This window comes from Ovis canadensis, chromosome 1 (assembly GCF_042477335.2).
Source record: "Ovis canadensis isolate MfBH-ARS-UI-01 breed Bighorn chromosome 1, ARS-UI_OviCan_v2, whole genome shotgun sequence".
NCBI lineage: Eukaryota > Metazoa > Chordata > Mammalia > Artiodactyla > Bovidae > Ovis > Ovis canadensis.
This window is the reverse complement of record NC_091245.1, coordinates 8,292,441-8,312,198: the sequence shown is the minus strand read 5'-3', so window position 1 is coordinate 8,312,198 and position 19,758 is coordinate 8,292,441. Positions and strand designations below refer to the sequence as shown.

General features: G+C 49.6%; 2 protein-coding genes and 1 long non-coding RNA gene across 10 annotated transcripts in view; 2 read left to right on the top strand and 1 right to left on the bottom strand.

Annotated features, from left to right (window-relative positions):
- The window catches only part of SAG (S-antigen visual arrestin), a 39,171-nt gene extending 38,010 nt beyond the window's left edge, over nt 1–1,161 (top strand). For 2 of the 5 annotated variants that reach the window (XM_069585326.1, XM_069585320.1), the window contains one exon: nt 1–413. In XM_069585326.1, the coding sequence (XP_069441427.1) occupies nt 1–7 (7 nt within the window). In that variant the 3' untranslated portion in view covers nt 8–413. Of the gene's footprint in view, nt 414–909 lie in introns of those variants that run through there. The other 3 variants (XM_069585304.1, XM_069585309.1, XM_069585302.1) reach the window with 3 other exon arrangements.
- A 3,635-nt stretch (nt 1,162–4,796) lies between these two features.
- On the bottom strand, nt 4,797–8,534 carry LOC138428828 (uncharacterized). Its single transcript, XR_011252608.1, has 2 exons — nt 8,214–8,534; nt 4,797–7,990 (listed from the first exon to the last, which is right to left on the bottom strand). It is a non-coding gene; the product is annotated as an uncharacterized lncRNA (long non-coding RNA).
- Nucleotides 8,535–8,748: 214 nt separating this feature from the next.
- Nucleotides 8,749–19,758, top strand: part of DGKD (diacylglycerol kinase delta) — a 108,780-nt gene continuing 97,770 nt past the window's right edge. For all 4 annotated transcript variants that reach the window (XM_069585073.1, XM_069585044.1, XM_069585064.1 and 1 more), the window contains exon 1: nt 8,749–8,934. In XM_069585073.1, coding sequence (XP_069441174.1) covers nt 8,779–8,934 — 156 coding nt within the window. In that variant the 5' untranslated portion in view covers nt 8,749–8,778. The remainder of the gene's footprint in view (nt 8,935–19,758) is intronic.

Sequence of the window (19,758 nt, the reverse complement as noted above, 5' to 3'; positions counted from 1 at the left end):
TGCCTGACTTAGGCTTTGATTGCCGAGGCATCCACTTCAAAGAGGCATCCACTCCAGCGACGGCTGTCTTGAATAGACACATTGCCAGCCCCAGGACTAGATCCCAGCCAGGCTGGCTCTCCCCACTGAGGCGCCTCTGTTGTAGAGATTTCGGTTGATTTCAGTAGCAGATCCTCCGAGCCACTTGTTCTTTTGTCTTGGTACGCTTTACATTCCCCTCTCTTCTGTTTTAAAACTCACCAATAAAGAGTGAGCCCTCGAAACTCTAGAGCCCCCCTGCCTCAACCCCAATAAAGGCAGAACACCCCAGGCCCGTGTCCCTGAGCTCTCTTTATCCATGACTTTGCTGTGTGGTCCCAGGTGTGCTGTGTACCTTCCAGGTCCTGTAAGTAATAAACCTTTATTTTCTCAAAGTTTCCGGATGGTTATTGCTGAAGGGCGTCTTGCAATCCTAACAGGAACCACGAGGGCCGGGCCAGCCACAACAGTGGTTATTGATAGGCTAAGACCTGCACAAAAACACACCCCTTTGGCGGGGGCGGGGTTCTTTCTGTAGACGCCCCACGCTCTCAACACTGGCTCACGGCCTGGCTTTCCTTTTGCTCCCTACTATCGGGGCACGCACACATGTGCACGCACGCACACATCTGCACGCACGCCCACACACAGTTACCCCAAGCATGTATGTGTGCTGTGTGGGTTCCTTCACTGTTTCATATTTTTGTTTGCTAAAGCGATTTTACACGGAAAGCTAGGAGGAGGACGGCCTTGTCGCCCGTCGCATCAGTGGGAGAATCTTGATGGGTTCCTCTTGCAAAAGGAAGATCAAGAACCTTGTTTTTCCTCCAGATTTCATCACAAGCTCCAAAGAACATGCCTTGATCAAAATGTTCTTTGTTTTTATTTTAGTTTTCAGGATGAAAATTTTGTTTTTGAGGAGTTTGCTCGCCAAAATCTGAAAGATGCAGGAGAATATAAGGAAGAGAAGACAGACCAGGAGGCGGCTATGGATGAGTGAAGAGGCCGGCTCAGGACGTGGGATGCGGGGTTGCTAGCCACATGGTAGCTAGGGCTCCAAATTAGCCCTTTAGTGACGCTAAATTCCAAAGTGTGGGTCTTTTTCACAGAAATAAAGTTTGTTCTGCCCTGGCTGTGAGTCAAGCTGACTTGTTGGGGAGGCTGAGTGAGTTAGTAATGCGCAAGGGGCAGCCTGGAGCCTGGGGGTGCGGGGGCATGGGAGAGTGGGTTGGGGGAGAAGAATCCGTTAAGGTTAGAAGGCACCCTGAAACCATGTGCTCGCCCCACGGGGGGCTGGTGTGTCCCAGGCTTTCTCTAGGGCCTCTGGGGTAGGCTGTTTCCCTGGAAACTTGGGGAAGGGGGCGGTGCGGGGCAGTGTGTCTAGTGACCTGAGCTATCCTAGCTCCAGGGCACCCACGGAGCCTCCCCAGAGAAACAGGGCAGTGGACAAATGTGGGCAAAACCACTCTTCATCTCTGATTCAACTTTGGTGAAGAATCCACCTGCAATGCGGGAGACCTGGGTTCGATCCCTGAGTAGGGAAGATCCCCTAGAGAAGGGAAAGGCTACCCACTCCAGTATTCTGGCCTGGAGAGTTCCATGGTCTATACAGTCCATGGAGTCGCAAAGAGTCGGACATGACTGGGCACCTTTTTCACTTTCACTTTCACTTCACTTTGGATCCAAGTCCTGCTTGAGCTCTGGGTTGTTGGGTGTTTCTATTGAATGCAAGCAATGAAATTCGAGTTGTCTGGTATAAAGGGGAAAAAAGGAATGCATTGGAAGGACTCAGAGTGGCTCAGAGAACTGACTTAAAAGGAAAAGTCTGAGCTGCCACATCTGGGGTGGGTGGAAATCAGGGAAGCCCCAGGGGTCATGGCCCAGGAGCTCCGGGTCCTTCCCTCTGGGTTGGCCATTCACCCCTGGTGGCCTAGCACCAAATGCTCCTAGTCTCTGAGTCTCTGGTTCCGGTGTGCTATTCCTGGGAAGGAGACTCTGGCCCGACTTCGGCCAGGGGATCAATGCCTCGGGGCCAGCGATGGCAGAGCCCAGCCCTGGGAATGGGTTGTCCTAGAAGAGGGAGTTCTCCGTGAGTCCCATGGGCTTCTTGGTTGGACTGCCTCCACTGGGTTTGGGCATTGAAGGGGTCTGGGAAAGGAGAGCTCGTGTCCAGGAGGAAAGTGAAGCTGAAGAAGATGTAACAGAGGTGATGCCGGGGCCCTGTCTTTCCAGAGCCCTCTTCTTGGCCCGTGGTACCCCAGCCTTGGGGTCTGCTGCTGATGGCAGAGAGACTGAATGGCTCTCTCGGTGCCCACGGAGGGCCTGGGGGATGTGTGGACCCCCTGGTCCATGCCTCAAGGGAATAGGATGAAAGGGGATTGGAGCGTTCTACACAGTTTAACCCACTCACAGGAAGGGTGAGGGTGGACAGGAGGGGGCCACTGTGGGCTGGACACTCAGGGTCAGGTCTCCAGGACCAAGAGCAGAGGCAGAGGACCAGAGTGGGAAGGCCCCACACCTGGGTTTGTTTGGCACGATTCCAGGCTATCTGTGTCCTGGGGACTGGGATTTAGATTGGAGGCTCTCCTCAGGAACTTAGGATGGGATCCCATACTCACAAATCAAAGTCTGAACTTGAGCGTTGAATAGGAGGCTTTCCGATATTGACAGCAATGAGGAGTCATTTCTGGAGAAGAGCTAATTACAATACAGGCAGAAAACTGGGCCTTTGGCCTATGGGTGAGCAGGGTTGGACCCAACCTCCCTGTCATTTTTTTCTGCCTTGCTAAGGGAACAGTAAGCAGGCTGCCATTCCAGCCACGCCCCTGTCTCAGGACACAGGGTTGGAGGCACGCTCCTCTGGGGATCGGAGCCCTTCCGCTGCCTGCCCACTGCCCAAGCCCACAAGTCGGCTGTGGTTGGCTCCTGCCAGAGATCCTGGGCAAGACGGCGACCTGGGACTGTGCCCGGCGGGGATGGTGAGAGGATCAGTCACTCGGTTCCTGCATTGCTCGACCCCAGGATATCCTAAGTCAGCGTGGACAGTAATAGGCCGGACCTTTGAAAGCGTGTGGGTGTGAGAGCCAGAGAGGAAGGCCAATCCCCGGAGAACAAAGGTCAGAACAGCCCTGGCCCTTCAGGTTATTTTGGTAACAAAACGCCTGACTTTCGCGTGCTGGCTAGTTTACCATCTGCGGCTGGCCACCCCCGTGAGAATTCTGGGGTGGGAGCAGGAAGTGAGCCACCGCTGCCTGACCAGGATAAGGAATCTTGCCTGGCCGAGCCTGTGCACCAGGGATGTGTCTGCTTGCCGTGCAGACCCCTGGCATTGAGAGGCAGGATGTCCGTGTGCAGGTTGGATGGGCAGCCCAGGGCTTTCTAGGTACGTGCGGTGGGAGACACAGGGTGCCAGGGAACTGAGGGTGTTGCAGGGAGAAAGTGGGGTCTGAGAACTTGGGGCAAAGTTTGCAACCTGCAACCAAAGGGCTGGAGAAGTAGGGCTCGCTGCTGTTTTTTGGGTATCTGCACCATGCTTGGGAAGCACCAACCATGCCTCCCATTCATTAGATGAGAAAACTGCAGTTCCGAGAGGTTATATCCCTTACCCAAGGTCACAAAGCTAGTGAGAGTTGGAGTCAAGACTTAAACTCTGGTTTCCTGGAGTCGATAAGAATCAGAACTCTCCTTACAACAATTTTTTTTTTTTTTGGCTGCACCACATGGCATATGAGACTTTAGCTCCCTGACTTGGGATCCAACTTGTGCCCCTAGAGTGGAAGTATAGAGTCTTAACCACTGGACTGCCAGGCAGTTCCCTTCACTTGTCTTTTGATGCTGAATCTGTATATGAGAGTTTGAAGGGGAGGAAGGGGAAGATTGGCATTTATGATTCAACAAATGGCTGCCCTGAAGTTTAAGTTGAAAATATTAATATTATTGAGGTAGTTATAGATTCACATGCAGTAGTAGGAAGCAATACAGAGGGATTCCCCAAAGGTAACATCTTGCAAAACTATAGCTGATACCATGACCAGGAAATTGACACTCACACAGTCCATCCATCTTTTTCGTATTTCCCCTATTTCAGTTTTTACTTGCGTTCATGTGTGTGTCTTTTATCATGTGTAGATAACTTCTTTTTAGAGCATCTGTTTTCCTATTCCTGTCAGATATTTCACTGCTTGCCTCCCAGTCTAACCTCACGGCCCTAAGGGTCTAGTTTACTGATCCTGGGCAGGTGGGCAGGGAGGGGGCTGGAGGTGGCCGCATTTGGAAATGTATGGGGGGCAGCATTTGGTGACATGGGTCCCCGGGGGCCAGGGAAAGTTTATGTCACACACAGCGAAGAAATCTCCTGCTCTAGATGTCAGTCATCACCCTAGTTCAGGGTAAAACAATTCCCATGTTTTCAAGTGCACCGTTTATCCATTCTAACATGAATCGGTTCTTTCTGACAGGAGGTGCACTTCTGCACTGACAGGTCGAGAAAAGAAAGATTAGGTTGGATGTGAAGTGTGTTATTACTGCCACCTCGAATATGCCCTTAAGGTGGGGTAGGCTTGGGGAGCAGCGTATTGTTAGCGATGATTCATAACGTGACTCACTCCATCAGGAGGCGCCCGGTGACTGTGCGCTTACAGGCACCACCTCGGGGGAGGTCTCCAAGGGAACAGCTCAGCAGCTACCCGGGAACACAAAGGCTTCTTCGATCATCAGAGAAAATATGCCAGTTATATGCCTCTGATTGCAGAACAGAATACAGTTCTTAGTAAGCCTAATACTCTTTCTTAAAATATACTTTATTTTCAAATAGTTTTAGATGTACAGAAAAGTGGCAAAGTACAGTAAGGTCTCCACACGCTGCGTCTCCTAAATCATTAACATTTTATACTAGGATAGTACATTGGCCACACTGAATGTGTCAACGAGTGTGTGTGTGTGTGTGTGTGTGTGTGTGTGTGTGTGTGTTAGTTGCTCAGTCTGCCCAATTCTTTGCGAACCCATGGACGGTAGCCCACCAGTGTCCTCTGTTATGGAATTCTCCAGGCAAGAATACTGGAGCAGGTAGCCATTCCCTGCCCTAGGGATCTTCCCCACCCAAGGGATCGAAGCCAGGTCTCCTGCATTACAGGCATATTCTTTACCATCTGAGTCACCAGGGAAGCCCTAGAATGCATCAATATTGACACATTATTATTAAGCGGAAAGTACATTCTTTATTCAGATTCCCTTAGTTTTTAACCTACTATCCTTTTTCTGTTCCAAGATCCCACATGACATTTGGTGGTCACGTTTCCTAAGGCTCTTGAGGCTGTGACAATTTCTAGGACTTTTTCATTACTGCAAATAGACTCCTCTCCAGCCAGATTCCACCTCCCAATTCTCTCTTGAGTTCACATCTATGCCCTTGGCTTTTCACCTCTGAAATGATGGATTCTGGATCCCAGGTACCCCGTGAGCATCCAAAAGGTATAGGCAACAGCACTGTCCCTCTCAACACCCCTAGGTTTTTGCACTTATGTATCACGCTATATGGTTATTGTCTTCCCAAGTAGTGTAAAAATTAACCCACCTCCCAATGCAGGAGACTTAAGAGATACGGGTTTGATCCCTGGGTCAGCAAGATCCCCTGGAGAAGGAAACAGCAACCCACTCCAGAATTCTTGCCTCGAGATTCCCAAGGACAGAGGAACCTGGTGGGCTACAATTTATGGGGTCTCAAAGGGATGGACATGACTGAAGTGTCTTAGCATGGCCATGTTGCAAGTAATGGATATAAAATCACTAGTCTCTGTGGAGAGGCAGGACAGCTTTCCCTCTGTGCCCTTATCAGCCAGCTCCTTGCTGTCATTACATGGTACCACAGACCTGGGAGCCTAAGCAACAGGACTTATTTTCTCAGGAGTCTGGAGGCCAGCAGCCTGAGGTCGAGGTGTGGCCAGATTTCTTCTGAGGCCTTCCTCCTCGGTTTGCAGATGACTTCTCTCTGTGTCTTCATGGGGTCTTCCCTGGGGCCCTGCCTGCCTCCACATTTCTTCTTACAAGGACACCAGCTGTACTGGGTGAGGGCCATCCCAGTGGCCTCATTTTAACTTAATTACTTCCTTAAAGACCCTGGCTGCACACACACTCACATTCTAAGGTCCCAGGGGATTAGGGCTTCAGTGTATGGCTGTTGGGGGACACAAGTCAGCCCCTAACAAGACCCTTCTCTGCTCCTTCTTTGAGCTTCAGCTTCCTAGGAGGCCTAGCCCTAGAGGGTCAAGGATTTGACACTCACACGGTCCAAGTGAAGTTCTGCCTCTCTTGCCTTCCTTGGGAGAGGTGTCTGAACCTCAGGTCTTCATCTCTAGAACGAGACCATTGAGCTTGCTCTGGGGGACTCATGTGCAGACTAGAATTGCTGGTCAAGTGTTTGGCATGTGCCCAGTGGTTCGTCAATGGGACTCATGCACTCCTGCATTGGCAAACTTTCTGCCACCAAGGAAATGTTCTATCTTGTGCGGCCCTGGGTGGTAGCAGCTAAACTGCATTTACCTACTGAGCAGTTGAAATGTGGCCAGTGTGGCCGAGAAACTGAAAATTAATTTTAATTAATTGAAATAGAATTGGAAGTAGCCACGTGTGGCTAGTGGGTACAGCAGTGGGCAGTGTAACCAGTGGGCCAGGGGCCCCCAGCCTGTCCCCAGAGAGTTCCTGCATCAGGCCGTGCCATGCCCTGTCCTGGCTGTGAATGCATTCCCCTGGCCATGTCCCCCTATTATATGTACTTTGTGGCCCCCAGGGGTGGTGGGTCTCCTGTATTTTGCCTCTGGAAAGCAACACCTTGTGCAGTGGGGGCCAGAGCATGCTGACCAGCAGGAAGGACAGGAGCCACTTTGTCCCTAGTAGTAGCCCTTTGAAAGGGCAAGGGGACAATTGCGTAGCTCCATAGCACTGCAAGGACACGACTTAGCAGCTGAATGACAACAGTACCTCAGAATGTACTGCATTTGGAAGTAGGGTCTTTAAAGGGGATTTGTCCTTCTGTTCAGTTCAGTTGCTCAGTCATGTCTGAGTCTTTTCCACCCCATGGACTGCAGCATGCCAGGCTTCCCTGTCCATCACCAACTCCCTACTCAAACTCACGTCCATTGCTTCGGTGATGCCATCCAACCATCTCATCCTCTGTCGTTCCCTTCTCCTCCTGCCCTCAACCTTTCCCAGCATCAGCTTGTCCCTCTGAGGTGGCACCAAATCCTTCTCCACCTCGATGTGCCAAAGGGTGGCAAAACCTCAGCTGATGTCACCTCCTCAGCTTCACTCCCACCCACCCAGCATCAGCAGTCTCAGCCGGGAAGGAGGTGGCGGTGGTGATGGTGGTGCTCAGTCATGTCAGACTCTTTGCGACCCCTGTAGCCCACCAGGCTCCTCCGCCCATGGGATTTCCCAGGCAAGAATCTGGGAGTGGGTTGCCATTTCCTCCTCCAGGGGATCTTCCCCACCCAGGGATGGAACCCTTATCTCTTGCATCTCCTGCACTGGCAGACAGATTCTTTACCACTGTGCCACCTGGGAAGCCCTGCTGGGAAGGAGGGCCTGATCCTAAATTGCCTCTGCCTCCCTCCTAGCGATCACTCTGCCCCGAGTCAATTTCTCTCTCTCCACAGCCATCCGGGGCAGCCACCTGATCCATTACTTCAAAGCCTGGATCATAGACCTCAGCTTTGTGACCTAGTCCCTGCCCAGGATTTAGATCGCTCAAGGGCTTCCAGTTTCCCTCAGTTCAGTTCACTCCCTCAGTCGTGTCCAACTCTTTGAGACCCCATGGACTGCAGCACACCAGGCTTCCCTGTCCATCACCAACTCTCGTAGTTTACCCAAACTCATGTCCATCGAGTCAGCGATGCCATCCAGCCATCTCATCCTCTGTGGTCCCCTTCTCCTCCCGCGTTCAATCTTTCCCAGCATCCGGGTCTTTTCAGGACTCAACCTAAAAAGCCCAAGCCCCTTATCAGGTGAACAAAGCCGGGTCTGACCTGTACACCCCTAGGCTCATCTCTTCAAGAGTTTTCTTTCCTTTAGGCTACAGTGTCCCTTTTTCCTAGAAATGTGTTCTTTCTTGCCTACAGGCCATTGCATCATCTCATCTCTTGGCCCCCTCCCCCGCCCCACCCCACCCGAACAGGGTTCGGTCAGGGATAACCCCTGCTCACATTTTCCGTCTCACGTTAAACATTTCTGCAGGAAGCCTTCTCAGATGGAACCGTGTATCTGTGTTCCGGTATCCCAGAGGCCCGTGCTAGTATTTTCTTCCTGGCATTCGTGCACACATACACGCCTCCACTCGCGGCGCAACCAAGTGCCGGGCGCAGCTTTAGATGCTGGCGACACGAGGCGGGACAAGAAAGAAACGGTCCCGGGCCGCCTGCAGGTCACTTCCATTCTTGAAGGGGAAGATTAAAGCTTTAAAAAAGTGAAGACAGAAACAAACAAACAAACAAAACACACAATTTGTGTCCCAGGAAGAACAAGCAGACGCTAAATGCTGGGCATCCGACACTACAGGTGGGGGCGAAGGGGCGCGGGAGCTGGGCGCGAGCCCTCTCTGCGCGCGCGCGGGCGCCCGGCAGGGGGCGCGGAGGGGGCGGAGCTGGAGACCGCGCGGCCCGGCCCCGCCCCGCCCACTAGCCCCGCCCCCGCGAGACCCCGCCCCCGGCCCGGCCCGGCCCCCGGCCCCGGCCCCGCCCCCGCCCGCTGTGCGCGCGCTGGCCGGGCAGCATGGCGGCGGCGGCGGGCGCCCCTCAGCCGGGTCCGCCGCAGCCGCCTCCGCCGCCGCCGCCCGAGGAGTCGTCGGACAGCGAGCCCGAGGCGGAGCCCGGCTCCCCGCAGAAGCTCATCCGCAAGGTGTCCACGTCGGGCCAGATCCGCCAGAAGGTGAGCCGGCGGCGGCGGCGGCCCGGGCGCGCGCCCCTCAACGCCGCGGCAGCCCCGTGAGGCCCGCAGCCCGGCCGGAGCGGCTGCCCAGGCCCAGCCCGGCCCCGGCCTAGGGTCCCGCCTGGCGCTGCTGCCCCCACGGGGCGCGCTCCGTCGGGTAACGGGGCTGGGCGCGTTCACCCCCACCCCGGGCGGGGCGGCAGCGGCGGGGACCCCGGGGCCTGGGGGCGCAGGTGGGCACCGCGCGGGGGCCGGGCGGGCGGGGCGCTCGGCAGGGTGGGCCGCGAGCACCCGGAGGGCAGGCCTTACAGGCTGAGGGGGCGAGCGCACCAGAAACGGGGGCTCCAGGCTGCGCCTCGCCGGCGAGCGCAGCCCGACCCCGGCTTCTGCACGGAATTTCTGAGCACCGAGAGGGCTGGATCCCGCTGGGAGCTCTGCGCTCACCTGTGTGATTCCCGCCCCTCCCCCCGCCCCTCCCCCCGCGAGAAACGCGGTTGGAACCGGGTGTGGGGGTTCTTCCCTCCCCTTCCCTCTCCTTGCGTGGTTTTTCGTGCGGGAAAGGGCCAGAGATGCACGTCCTCTGACCGTCTCCCTCTCTCTCCCTGGGCGAGCTGGGGACCAGGGGCTTGTCCCTGGCTGCGCACCCCGCTTGGCACCTCGCTCTGTACGGAGAACTCCGGGCTCGGAGTGTTAGCTGCAGAAAGACGCATTTCCTTTCCGCAGGAGTAAAGTTGCACCCTTTGTTTTCCCCTCGCGGTTTCCGTTGCCCACTGCTTGGGGTGGGGGTGGGGGGTTGCTACAACAGGTGAGCCCTGTTGTGTTAGCGCGCGGCTTCCTCGGGCAGGTGGTTGGACAGGTGGCTGAGGGCAGGCGGGGTCCGTGGGCAGCCCCGGGCTGGCAGACTTGCTCATCCCGCTGCGGTGCGCTTTTCCTCCGCCGCCAGCGAGTTCAGCTGGTACTTTAACCGTGGGAGCCATTTCTGGCTTAATCATCTTCTCTCGGCCTCTGATACCTCTGTGTGTGTGTGTGTGTGTTGTGTGTGGGGGTAATCTTCGGCCCTAACATTACAAACACGTTTATTGTGAAGTGCTCCAGTTATTCAGCACGTAGGTACTGAACACCTTCTTTGTTCCAGGTGTTAACAGTCGGAGTAATAATTATAGTGGTAGTCATTCCCCAGTGCTTACTGCGTGCCAGGCAACTTTTCTTGGGTTAGCTTGACAGCACTTGACATGGGTTAACTTATTTAGCACCCATTGTGTTGGGTGTGATCTGTCATCCTCTTCTCTCTCTTTTTTTTTTTAATTTTATTTCAAACTTTTAATTTTGTATTGGGGTATAGCCGATTAACAATGTCATGATAGTTACAGGGGAAACAAGGAAGGGACTCAGCCATACATAGACATGTATCCATTCTTCCTCAAACTCCCCTCGCATCCAGGCTGCCCTGTAACGCGGAGCAGAGTTCCCTGTACTGTATAGTAGGTCCTTGTTGGTGATCCATTTTAAATAGAGCAGTGTGTGCAAGTCCACCCCAAACTCCTCGAACTGTCGTTTTTCCCTCCCCCACCAATCCCCGAGACCACAAGTTGGTTATCTAAGTGTCATGCCCTTCTTACACAATTGGAGGTGGAGAGGGTAAGTGACTTTCCCAGGGTGTCACTGATAGGAACTGTGGGTCTGGATCTGAATTATCGTCAGGAACCCAAGATGGAAGGCAGTTTCTCCATTTGGGGGTTCCCAGGCTGTAGGGGATGGACACGTGCCCACAGGACAGGATGATGTAGTAATGCTGTGGGAACTCTGAGAACAGAGAATCCAACTACCCCAGGAGGCAGGATCTTGAGGGAAAGAGTTTGTCAGAAATTAAGGAAAAGAAGGACTTTCCACATAGATGAATGGCTCCAGGTGGCTCAATAATGAAGAATCCGCCTGCCAGTGCAGGAGACACAGGTTCATTCCCTGCGTCGGAAAGATCCCCTGGAGAAGGAAATGGCAACCCACTCCAGTATTCTTCTTGCTTGGGAAATCCCATGGACAGAGGAGCCTGGCGGGCTACAGTCCATGGGGTAACAAAAGTTCAGACACGACTTTAGTGACTGAACAACAACATCTACAGGTTTAGGGACACCTGGGAATGGTCAGAGGTGAGGGGGTCAGATTGAGAGGAATGAAGAAGAGGCTGGAAAAGCAGATCAGGCTGGATTTTGAAAGGATAGCCCTGGAGCTGGGTTTTTGGCCTTAGGCAAGAGGCAGCCACTGAGGGTCATTCAGAGCATGAGAGGGATGGGTCACGTCTGCTTCTGGAAAGATCTCCCAAGTAGAGCCCTCAGTGGTACTGATGGGAGTGGTTCTCTCCTGCTGCTTGGTCCTTGGGCATGGCGTGTGCCCAGTATGGAGTGGATCATTTATAGCTTAGATTTATATTTATAAACTATAGATTTATAGCTTAGTAAGATTTGAGTTCTCAGAGATTCCACTGTTTGTCCCGCATTCTGTGCTTCAGGAGGCTCCCCTGCCCCCTTAAAACAATAGCTGTTATACCAGCTGTTCTGGTTGAGGAGGAGTGATGGGTAGAGTGTTAAAAATACACCCCGAGGACTTGGGTTTCTGAATGCAGCCACATCTGCTGTACAAACAGCTTAAGGCTGAGTTTTCTTTTGTGTTGTTAGAGATTGATGGAATGTGAGGTTTGCTGTGCGTGCAGTGGCTCTCAACCTCCAGATCAGCCATTCAGAAAATTCCTCTGCTATACATAGTGCACAGAGGAAATATCCAGAATAGTATGGGGTGTCATTCGGAATTCAGAAAAAGGATCTACCCACTTTAAGGATGTGAAGCAGAGGGAGTTCATTCAGTGTAGGGGAGTGGTCGTACAGGTGGTGAAAAATTGAGAACGCAAACAGTGGGCAGTGAGGCAACCCTGCCACGAGGAAGCAAATGGGAAACCACTGCCACCCTGGAGCCAGAGGACCTGGGGAGGAGGCCGTGTTTCAGACCCGAGAAGCACCTACCCCTCGCCAGGGGCAGGGACCACCGTGGGCCATCTGGCGGTGGCTGGAGACTCACCTCCCCCCGCCCCCCCTCCCCCAACCCCGTCCTGCATGGGAACCTAGCCCGTGGGGATTCAGCCCCTCTGCAGTTTGGAATAGAGCAGAAGAGTGGGGAAGGGAACCGAGGACAAGCTGGCCCAGGATCAGAGCTGTATGTGTGTCATTTTTGCACTGAAATATTAGTCCCGTTGCAAGCTAGAGCTATCTTAATGGAAAAAGAAAAGGCAGTATCTTACAACAGTTCCTCTCAAAATTTTCATGTGCTGATCGGTTCCCTGGGGATCTTGATAAAATGCAGTAGGTCTGGCAGTGGGGGTTGAGATTCTGCATTTATCACCTCTCAGGTGATGCTGCTGCTGCTGGTTCATGGACCAGACTTTGAGAAACAAGACCTTAATGACATATGTGTAAAGTGTTAGTTGCTCAGTTGTGTTCGGTTCTTTGCGACCCCAAGGACAGTAGCCTTCTGCCTATGGAATTCTTCGGGCAAGAATATTGTAGTGGATTGCTATTCGCTTCTCCAGGGTACCTTCCTGACCCAGGGATTGAACCCTGGTCTCCTGCATTGCAGGCAGATTCTTTACTGTTTGAGCTACAGGGAAGTCCCTTTACCGTTTGAGTGAAGACGTTAAGTGAAGTTGCTCAGTTGTGTCTGATTCTTTGCGACCCCGTGGGCTGTAGCCTACCAGGCTCCTCTGTCCATGGGATTCTCCAGGCAAGAGCACTGGAGTGGGTTGCCATTTCCTTCTCCAGGGGAGCTTCCTGACCCAGGGATCAAACCCGGGTCTCCTGTATCGCAGGCAGACGCTTTACCCTCTGAGCCAGCAGGGAGCTACTGTTTGAGCTCCGGTAAGTTGAGATTTGGGATGGTCATTTATTAGTTTCCCATTTCATGGATGTCTCACATTTTCATATGTTCTAACTGCCTCCAGCAAACACATTGCTTCTTTTCATTTCCTACTGTAGTACGCAGTATTTTCTAGGATCACATAGCTAGTGTGAGAAATAGAAAATGGAGCTCATACTCTGGTAAATTAATTTACTAACACATTGTCAGGTGTTCTGAAATTTGAGTTGGTAACTGATTCTGTGAAGTCTTAACAGTTCAGATAGGGCTTAAAAGTTTTTTTTTTTAAAGTTAACATTTTTGGCTTTGTGCATTAAATATTCCTGATTTCAAATTGAAAAACAGTATTTCTTCCATTGTGAAATAAAGACTAGTAGAGATTAAGTAAAATGTTCAAGTTGTAAAACACTTAAAACAGCTTTACTGAGATAAGATTCACATACCATATAGCTCACTCATTTAAAGTGTACAGTTCAGTGGTTTTTAGTATATTCACGGTTGTGTAATCATCACCACAGTTAATTTTAGAACATTTTCATCACCCCCAAAAGAAACCCATAACCATTAGCGTTCACTCCCCATTTCCTCCCAACTTTCTCAACCTTAGGCAACTGCTAGTCTGCTTTCTATTTTGTGGATTTGCTGATTCTGGACATTTTGTATAAAAGTAGTATGTGGTATGTGCGCTCTGTGTCTGGCTTCTTTCACTTAGTATAATGTGTTCAAAATGTATCCTCGTTGTGGGCTGTGCCAGTACTTTTTTTTTTTATTGCTGAATAATATACCATTGTATGGACATACTACATTTTCTTTACATTCATCAGTTGATGGACATTAGGGTTATTTCTACTTTTTGCCTATTCTGGTTGCTGCTGCTGTGAACATTCATGGACATATTTCTGTGTGGACATACGTTTCTTTCTGGTTTTATAAACCTAAGAGTTGATTTCCTGGGTCACATGGTAATTCTGTGCTTAGTCTTTGAGAAACTGCCAGACTGTTTTCCAAAGTGGCTGCACCATTTTCCATTTTCACCAGCAAGGTATGAAGGTTCCAGTTTCTCCACGTCCTCAATTGTTTTATCTTTTTGATTATAGCTTTCCTAGTGGGTGTGACGGAGAAGGCGATGGCACCCCACGTCCATGGAAAATCCCATGGACGGAGGAGCCTGGTGGGCTGCAGCCCATGGGGTTGCGAAGAGTCGGACACGACTGAGCGACTTCCTTTTCACTTTTCACTTTCATGCATTGGAGAAGGGAATGGCAACCCACTCCAGTGCTCTTGCCTGGAGAATCCCAGGGACGGGGGAGTCTGGTGGGCTGCCGTCTGTGGGGTCGCACAGAGTCGGACACAACTGAAGCGACTTAGCAGCAGCAGCAGCAGCAGTGGGTGTGAAGTGGAGTGGAAGGGTTTTTACAGCTAGTGTGTAGCAATATTTGAGTTTAAACTGTGGTGTCAAATGGAGTTGATTCACATCCTGCTTGCCTCCGTATGAGTCACGTGATCACAATCAAGTCTCTAAACCTCTTAAGACCTGGCTTCTTCATCTGTGAATGGGAAAATACTAGTTCTTGGGTAAGCAATGGTTACAGTCAACATCAGGTGTGTGTTCCTGAGCCTCAATTTCCATATCTGTAAAGTAGCAATGATAGTAATAGTTCTCAGGTCTGTGAAATAGAAATAACTTGTAGAATCAAATGGAATAGTCTGTGCAATACTGATCTAGTATTGTGCCTGCATATTAAGAGCATTCAGTAAATGGTTGCTATTATGATTATTTCTGTCTTTCTGATTGTTCACTTTTTATATCTTTAATAGTAGCCATCTCCCAGAATCCCTCGTCCCCGAGTTCAGGCTGACCTGGGTGCGTCTTCATCTCTCACACCCAGAATAGCAAATAAAAACGAATCTGGTGGACAATTAACAGTGAATATCTTTTTAAAAAACTGGGCATACCACGGGCTAGGTGTTATTTTCCTTATTTCACAGATTGAGTTTAGCTCAGCCAGTAGTGGACACTTTAACTTTGTTTGGTGTGCTGGGCACTTGGGGTACCTTCTTGAATGGCAAAAAACACTCCTAGAGCTAGTAGTCTGAAGACAGACGTTAACAGGATAATTGCGTAGCGACTGTAGGGCTCTTTAGGTGACGAGTGGACTCTAAATCAAATGTCTGCTCACTCTGTAAAAGAAAGAGGAGGAAGATTTGGACCCAAAGGTGCGTACAGGGAGATGGCCATGTGAAAACAGCTCATGATTCTGAGCTGTGCGCTCACAAGTCAGGGACCTGGGGCTGTTAGAAGAGGCTGTGTTAATAGGCGCAGCCCCTCCTGGGCCCTTGGAGGGGGCGTGGCCCTGCTGGCCCCTTGCCCCCGGACGCCCAGCCTCCTGCCCTGGGTTTAAGCCTCCCAGTGTGGGGCCTTGGTTACGGGGCAGCCCCAGGAGACTGGCACAGGGCATGTACTGACTCTGCAGGGCAATGCCGGGTGGCGGCGCTCTGGGAGGCAGTCAGACATGTCTCAGGAGCTGAGGAATTAGGATCTGTCACGAGGCGGCAGTGGCGGGTGAACTCCCTTCACTTGGTCTGGAATCCCGAAAAGCAGCTTCCTAGGAGTGAGGAGGATTAGAATTAGGACTTCCACGGGGCTGCAGCCCCGGTCCACATCATGTCAGGTCAGGTCTCTGACATAAAGGTCATGCCAGAGTCCGTGCTGTCTTCAGCAGACGAAACTGCAGTCCTCCAGTTATTTTCACAAGCCGTCTGTAAATTCACTGTTCCGTGTTCAGTGAAGAACAGACACATGGGAGGTAAGGCCACATGAATTAAACCCAACAGAAACAGCAGACTATAAAGACAGATTAACAGGGACTCCAGACATCACAGGTTTTAAAATAACTGTGCTTACTATGTTTAAGGAGATAAAGGCCAGATTGAGAATTTTGGCAGAGAACTGGAAACTAAGAAGGAACCAAATGAAAATTCTAAAACTGGAAAATGTAACAATCGGAGTTAAATTCTCAAAGGAAGGGTGGAATAGACATGGCTGAAGGAGGAATTTAGTGGCCCAGAAGACAGCTCAAAAGAAAATACCCACTAGAAATCCTGGAGACATTAGAAAAAAAAAGCAGAAATTAGCAGACAGGGCAGGAGTCAGAGATAACAGTGAAAAGGTCTTTTATGAGAAAATTGGGGAGAAACAACACTTATAAAGATAATGCCTGAGAACTTCCTGAAACTATTAAAAGACACCACCCACAGATTCACTAGCCCTGTGAACACAAAGAAAACCACACCTGTCACTTCATAATAAAACTGCTGAAAACCACAGATGTAGAGGAGGCTTGAGAGCAAGGAGAGACAGATTATCCTCAGAAGAGCAGCAGTCAGGTTGACAGCTGTGTTCTTAACAGAAACCATGGAAGCAGGAGAAATGTAAGTGCTGAAAGAAACCTACTGCTAACCGGAATTCTTACTCAGTCAAAAGATCCTTCAGAAAATAAAGCCGAAGTAAAGACATCTTCAAATAAACAGAATCAGTCTTTTTTGTGCGCAGACCGGTAATGAAAGAAACGTCAAGTGGGGTTTTTGTTTGTGTCTGGCCAGAGGAAGATGGTCCGTGGTGAGAGTTTAGTGTTTCAGCAAGGAATGAGGAGCTACAAAAAGGGTACCTGTGTGGGAAACACTGAATGATCACCTGTTAAAATTAATAATATCTTTGGGTTTAAAATATATGTAGAATTAAAATACATAGCAGTGGCCTGCAAGTCAGAAAGAAGGTACATGGAATAAAACTGTTTAAAGTTTTCCTTGAATTTTCAGGAAAAGAGCCACTTAATATTAGACAAGTCAGGAATATATATTGTCATCTGTGCAGCAGTCACTAAATTGTGAAGGGTGATGTGCTATCTAAGCAGAAAGGCAAGAGAAATTGAATAAAAGAAATGCCAAATCTGAAAGAAGGCAGAAAAGGAGACAAAAAGGAAAGGGAAGGATTGGGAATTTGGGGTTTGCAGGTGCAATGTACTGGGGATAAACAGCAAGATCCAGTTGTATGGCACAGGGATATGCCGTGATAAACCATAACGACAGAGAATGCTTATAACAGAATCACTTTGCTGTATAGCAGAGATTAGCACAACACTATAAATCAGCTATAATTTAATAATTTTTTTTTAAAGTGGGGGAGAAAAGGGAACATTGAGTAAGTGGAACAAAGAGAAAGCAGACAGTAAGTGGACAGCCTTAAATCCCTGTGTATCAGTGATCATGTGAAATGTAAGCAAACTCGATTGTTTCAGTTGAAAGTCAAGATTGTCAGGCAGGTAAGAAAACAAAAGCAAACTAGGTTATTTAGACGAAACATGTTTAAAACAAAAGGATATAAAAAGATGGAGAGTCAAAGGATGGGGCAAAAATGCTGTGCTGCAGACCAACCAAAAGAAAGTTGCTACAGTGTTTCAGTGTTGGACAAAATCGGCTTTGAAGGAAGGATTTATTATTAGAGATAAAGATGTAATACTGATAAAAGATAAAAGGTTTATTTCAGATATGATTTAAAATCTATATATCTAGTGTGATTTAACAATTTTTAGGAGAAAAATTAATACTGTGTTATGGAAATAAAACAAATCTATGATCATAGTGGGTTTTTTTTTTTTTTAAATTCAGCTGTGTCACACCTTGGCTGTGGCGTGTGGGATCTTCCACTGCGGCCCATGGACTCTCTGGTTGTGGTGCACTGGCTTAGCTGCTCTGCGGCACGTGGGAGCTTAGTTCCCGGGCCAGGGATCAAACCTGAGTCCCCTGTACTGCAAGGCAGACTCTTAACCACTGTGCCACCAGGGAAGTCCCCATAGTGGCATATTTTAAACCGACCTGTTGCAGATGGTTATGGTAAGCAGACAGAAATTTGTAAAAATACAGGAAAATTGAGCAGCCGAGTACTAAACTTGACTTAATGGACGTATAGAGAACACTACCAATTAATTGGAGAATTGAAATTCTTTTAAAAAATCCAAGACGTATTGGTCATAGTCTGCTATGTTCTAGCCACAAGGCAGTTCTCAACAACTTTAAAAACGAGTGAAATTATACAGACTGTGGTATTCTCTAACAACAGTGGAATTAAGCTAGAAATCAATAAAATGAAAACCCCCGTGTATCTGGAAATTTAGAAATTTGTTTCTAAGTAACATTATGAGTCAAAGCTAGAAAATACTTTTAGTTGAATGATAGAAAAAATATATCAGTGTAACTAATGGGATACAGCTGAAGTCATCTTTAGAGCAAGGTTTATAACTTTAAATGTACTTATGTTACCAGAGGAAGACTGCTGAAAATCCATGAGCCAGGCTGTATATCAGGTGGTTAGAAGAGAAGTAGCAACATGTTCGACTCAAAAGGAAGGCAGTAATGAAGAGCAGAATCCAAGGAAATGAAAAGCATTCACTAGAAAAGATCAACAAAGGCAAAAGTTGATTCTTTGGTAGGAAAAAAAAATGTGATGAAATTGATGAACCCCAGCAGGATTAATCAAGGAAAAATACAGAAGGCAAATAAACAGTGTTAGGAATGAAAAAGGGACATCACTGAGCAGGTATTATAAACAACTTTATACAAGTAAATTTGAAAATTTACTTGTATGGCTTCCCGCCATCTTTGGCCTGGCTTGTTCTAACCAGTTCTGGAGGGCTCCTGTAAGGCAGGGATAACACTTCTCAGGTATGTTCCCTCAAGGGAAGGGGAAGATTAGAGCCTGAGGCTAATACTTATGGTAGCAAATGCAGGAAAAACATCTTGATAAAAACTCAACATTCATTCCTACCCAAATTGGAAAGGGGAGACAGATGTCAGCGAGCTTTCCCTACAGGGCCACGTAGAAAGTATTTCAGGCTTTGTGGCCATATACTCTTTCTGAGGCAGATACAGAGTGAAAGCAGCTAGAGGCGGCATGGGCGTGGCTGCATTCTTACAAAGATAGGTGCCGGGCTGGATTTGCTCGAGGGCAGCCTTGGAGTCCCTGGGTTGGGGAAGATCCTGAGTTTGTTTATTTACGCCTGAATTTATGCTGATAGATGCCCTGGTGGCTCAGATGGTGAAGCATCTGCCTGCAATGCGGGAGACCCGGGTCCAGTCCCAGATCCCCTGGAGAAGGAAACCCACTCCAGTACTCATGCCTGGAAAATTCCATGGATGGAGAGGCCTGGTGGGCTACAGTCCATGGAGTCGCAAAGAGTTGGACATGACTGAGCGACTTCACTTTCATTTTATGCTGGTAAAGACCAGATAAGTTAGACCTAAGACCTTTCAGTCTTCCGTCCAACTTCCCTGGTCCAAGTGGGACTGGAGATTTTGAGTTATAAAAACCCGTTTTAGCAAGGAGATTTGGGGAGATTCTGGGTTGGCGAATGCATTAATATGCTGGGAGGGTGGTACACCCAGAGAAGGCATGGATGTGCCCCCTTCCCACCCCTAATACCTTGCCCTGTATCTTCCGTATGGTGTCTCTTCCAGGTGTTAGGAAGGATCTTGGGAAGGGAGTGCTCATGTACTGTTGGTGGGAATATTAAGTTGGTAGCACTACTTTAGAAGATAGTTTAGCAGTATCTTTTAAAGTTGACTTTAAAAGTTGGGCTTCCCTCATAGTTCAATTGGTAAAAAATGTGCCTGCAATGCAGGAGATCCTGGTTCGATTCCTGGGTCAGGAAGATCTGTTGGAGAAGGGATAGGCTACCCTCTCTAGTATTCTTGGGCTTCCCCTGTGGCTCAGCTGGTAAAGAATCTGCCTGCAATGCGGGAGACCTGGGTTTGATCTCTGGGTTGGGAAGATCCCCTGGAGAAGGGAATGGCCACCCAGTCCAGTATTCTGGCCTGGAGAATTCCATGGACCGTATAGCCCATGGGGTTTTAAAGAGTGAGACACAA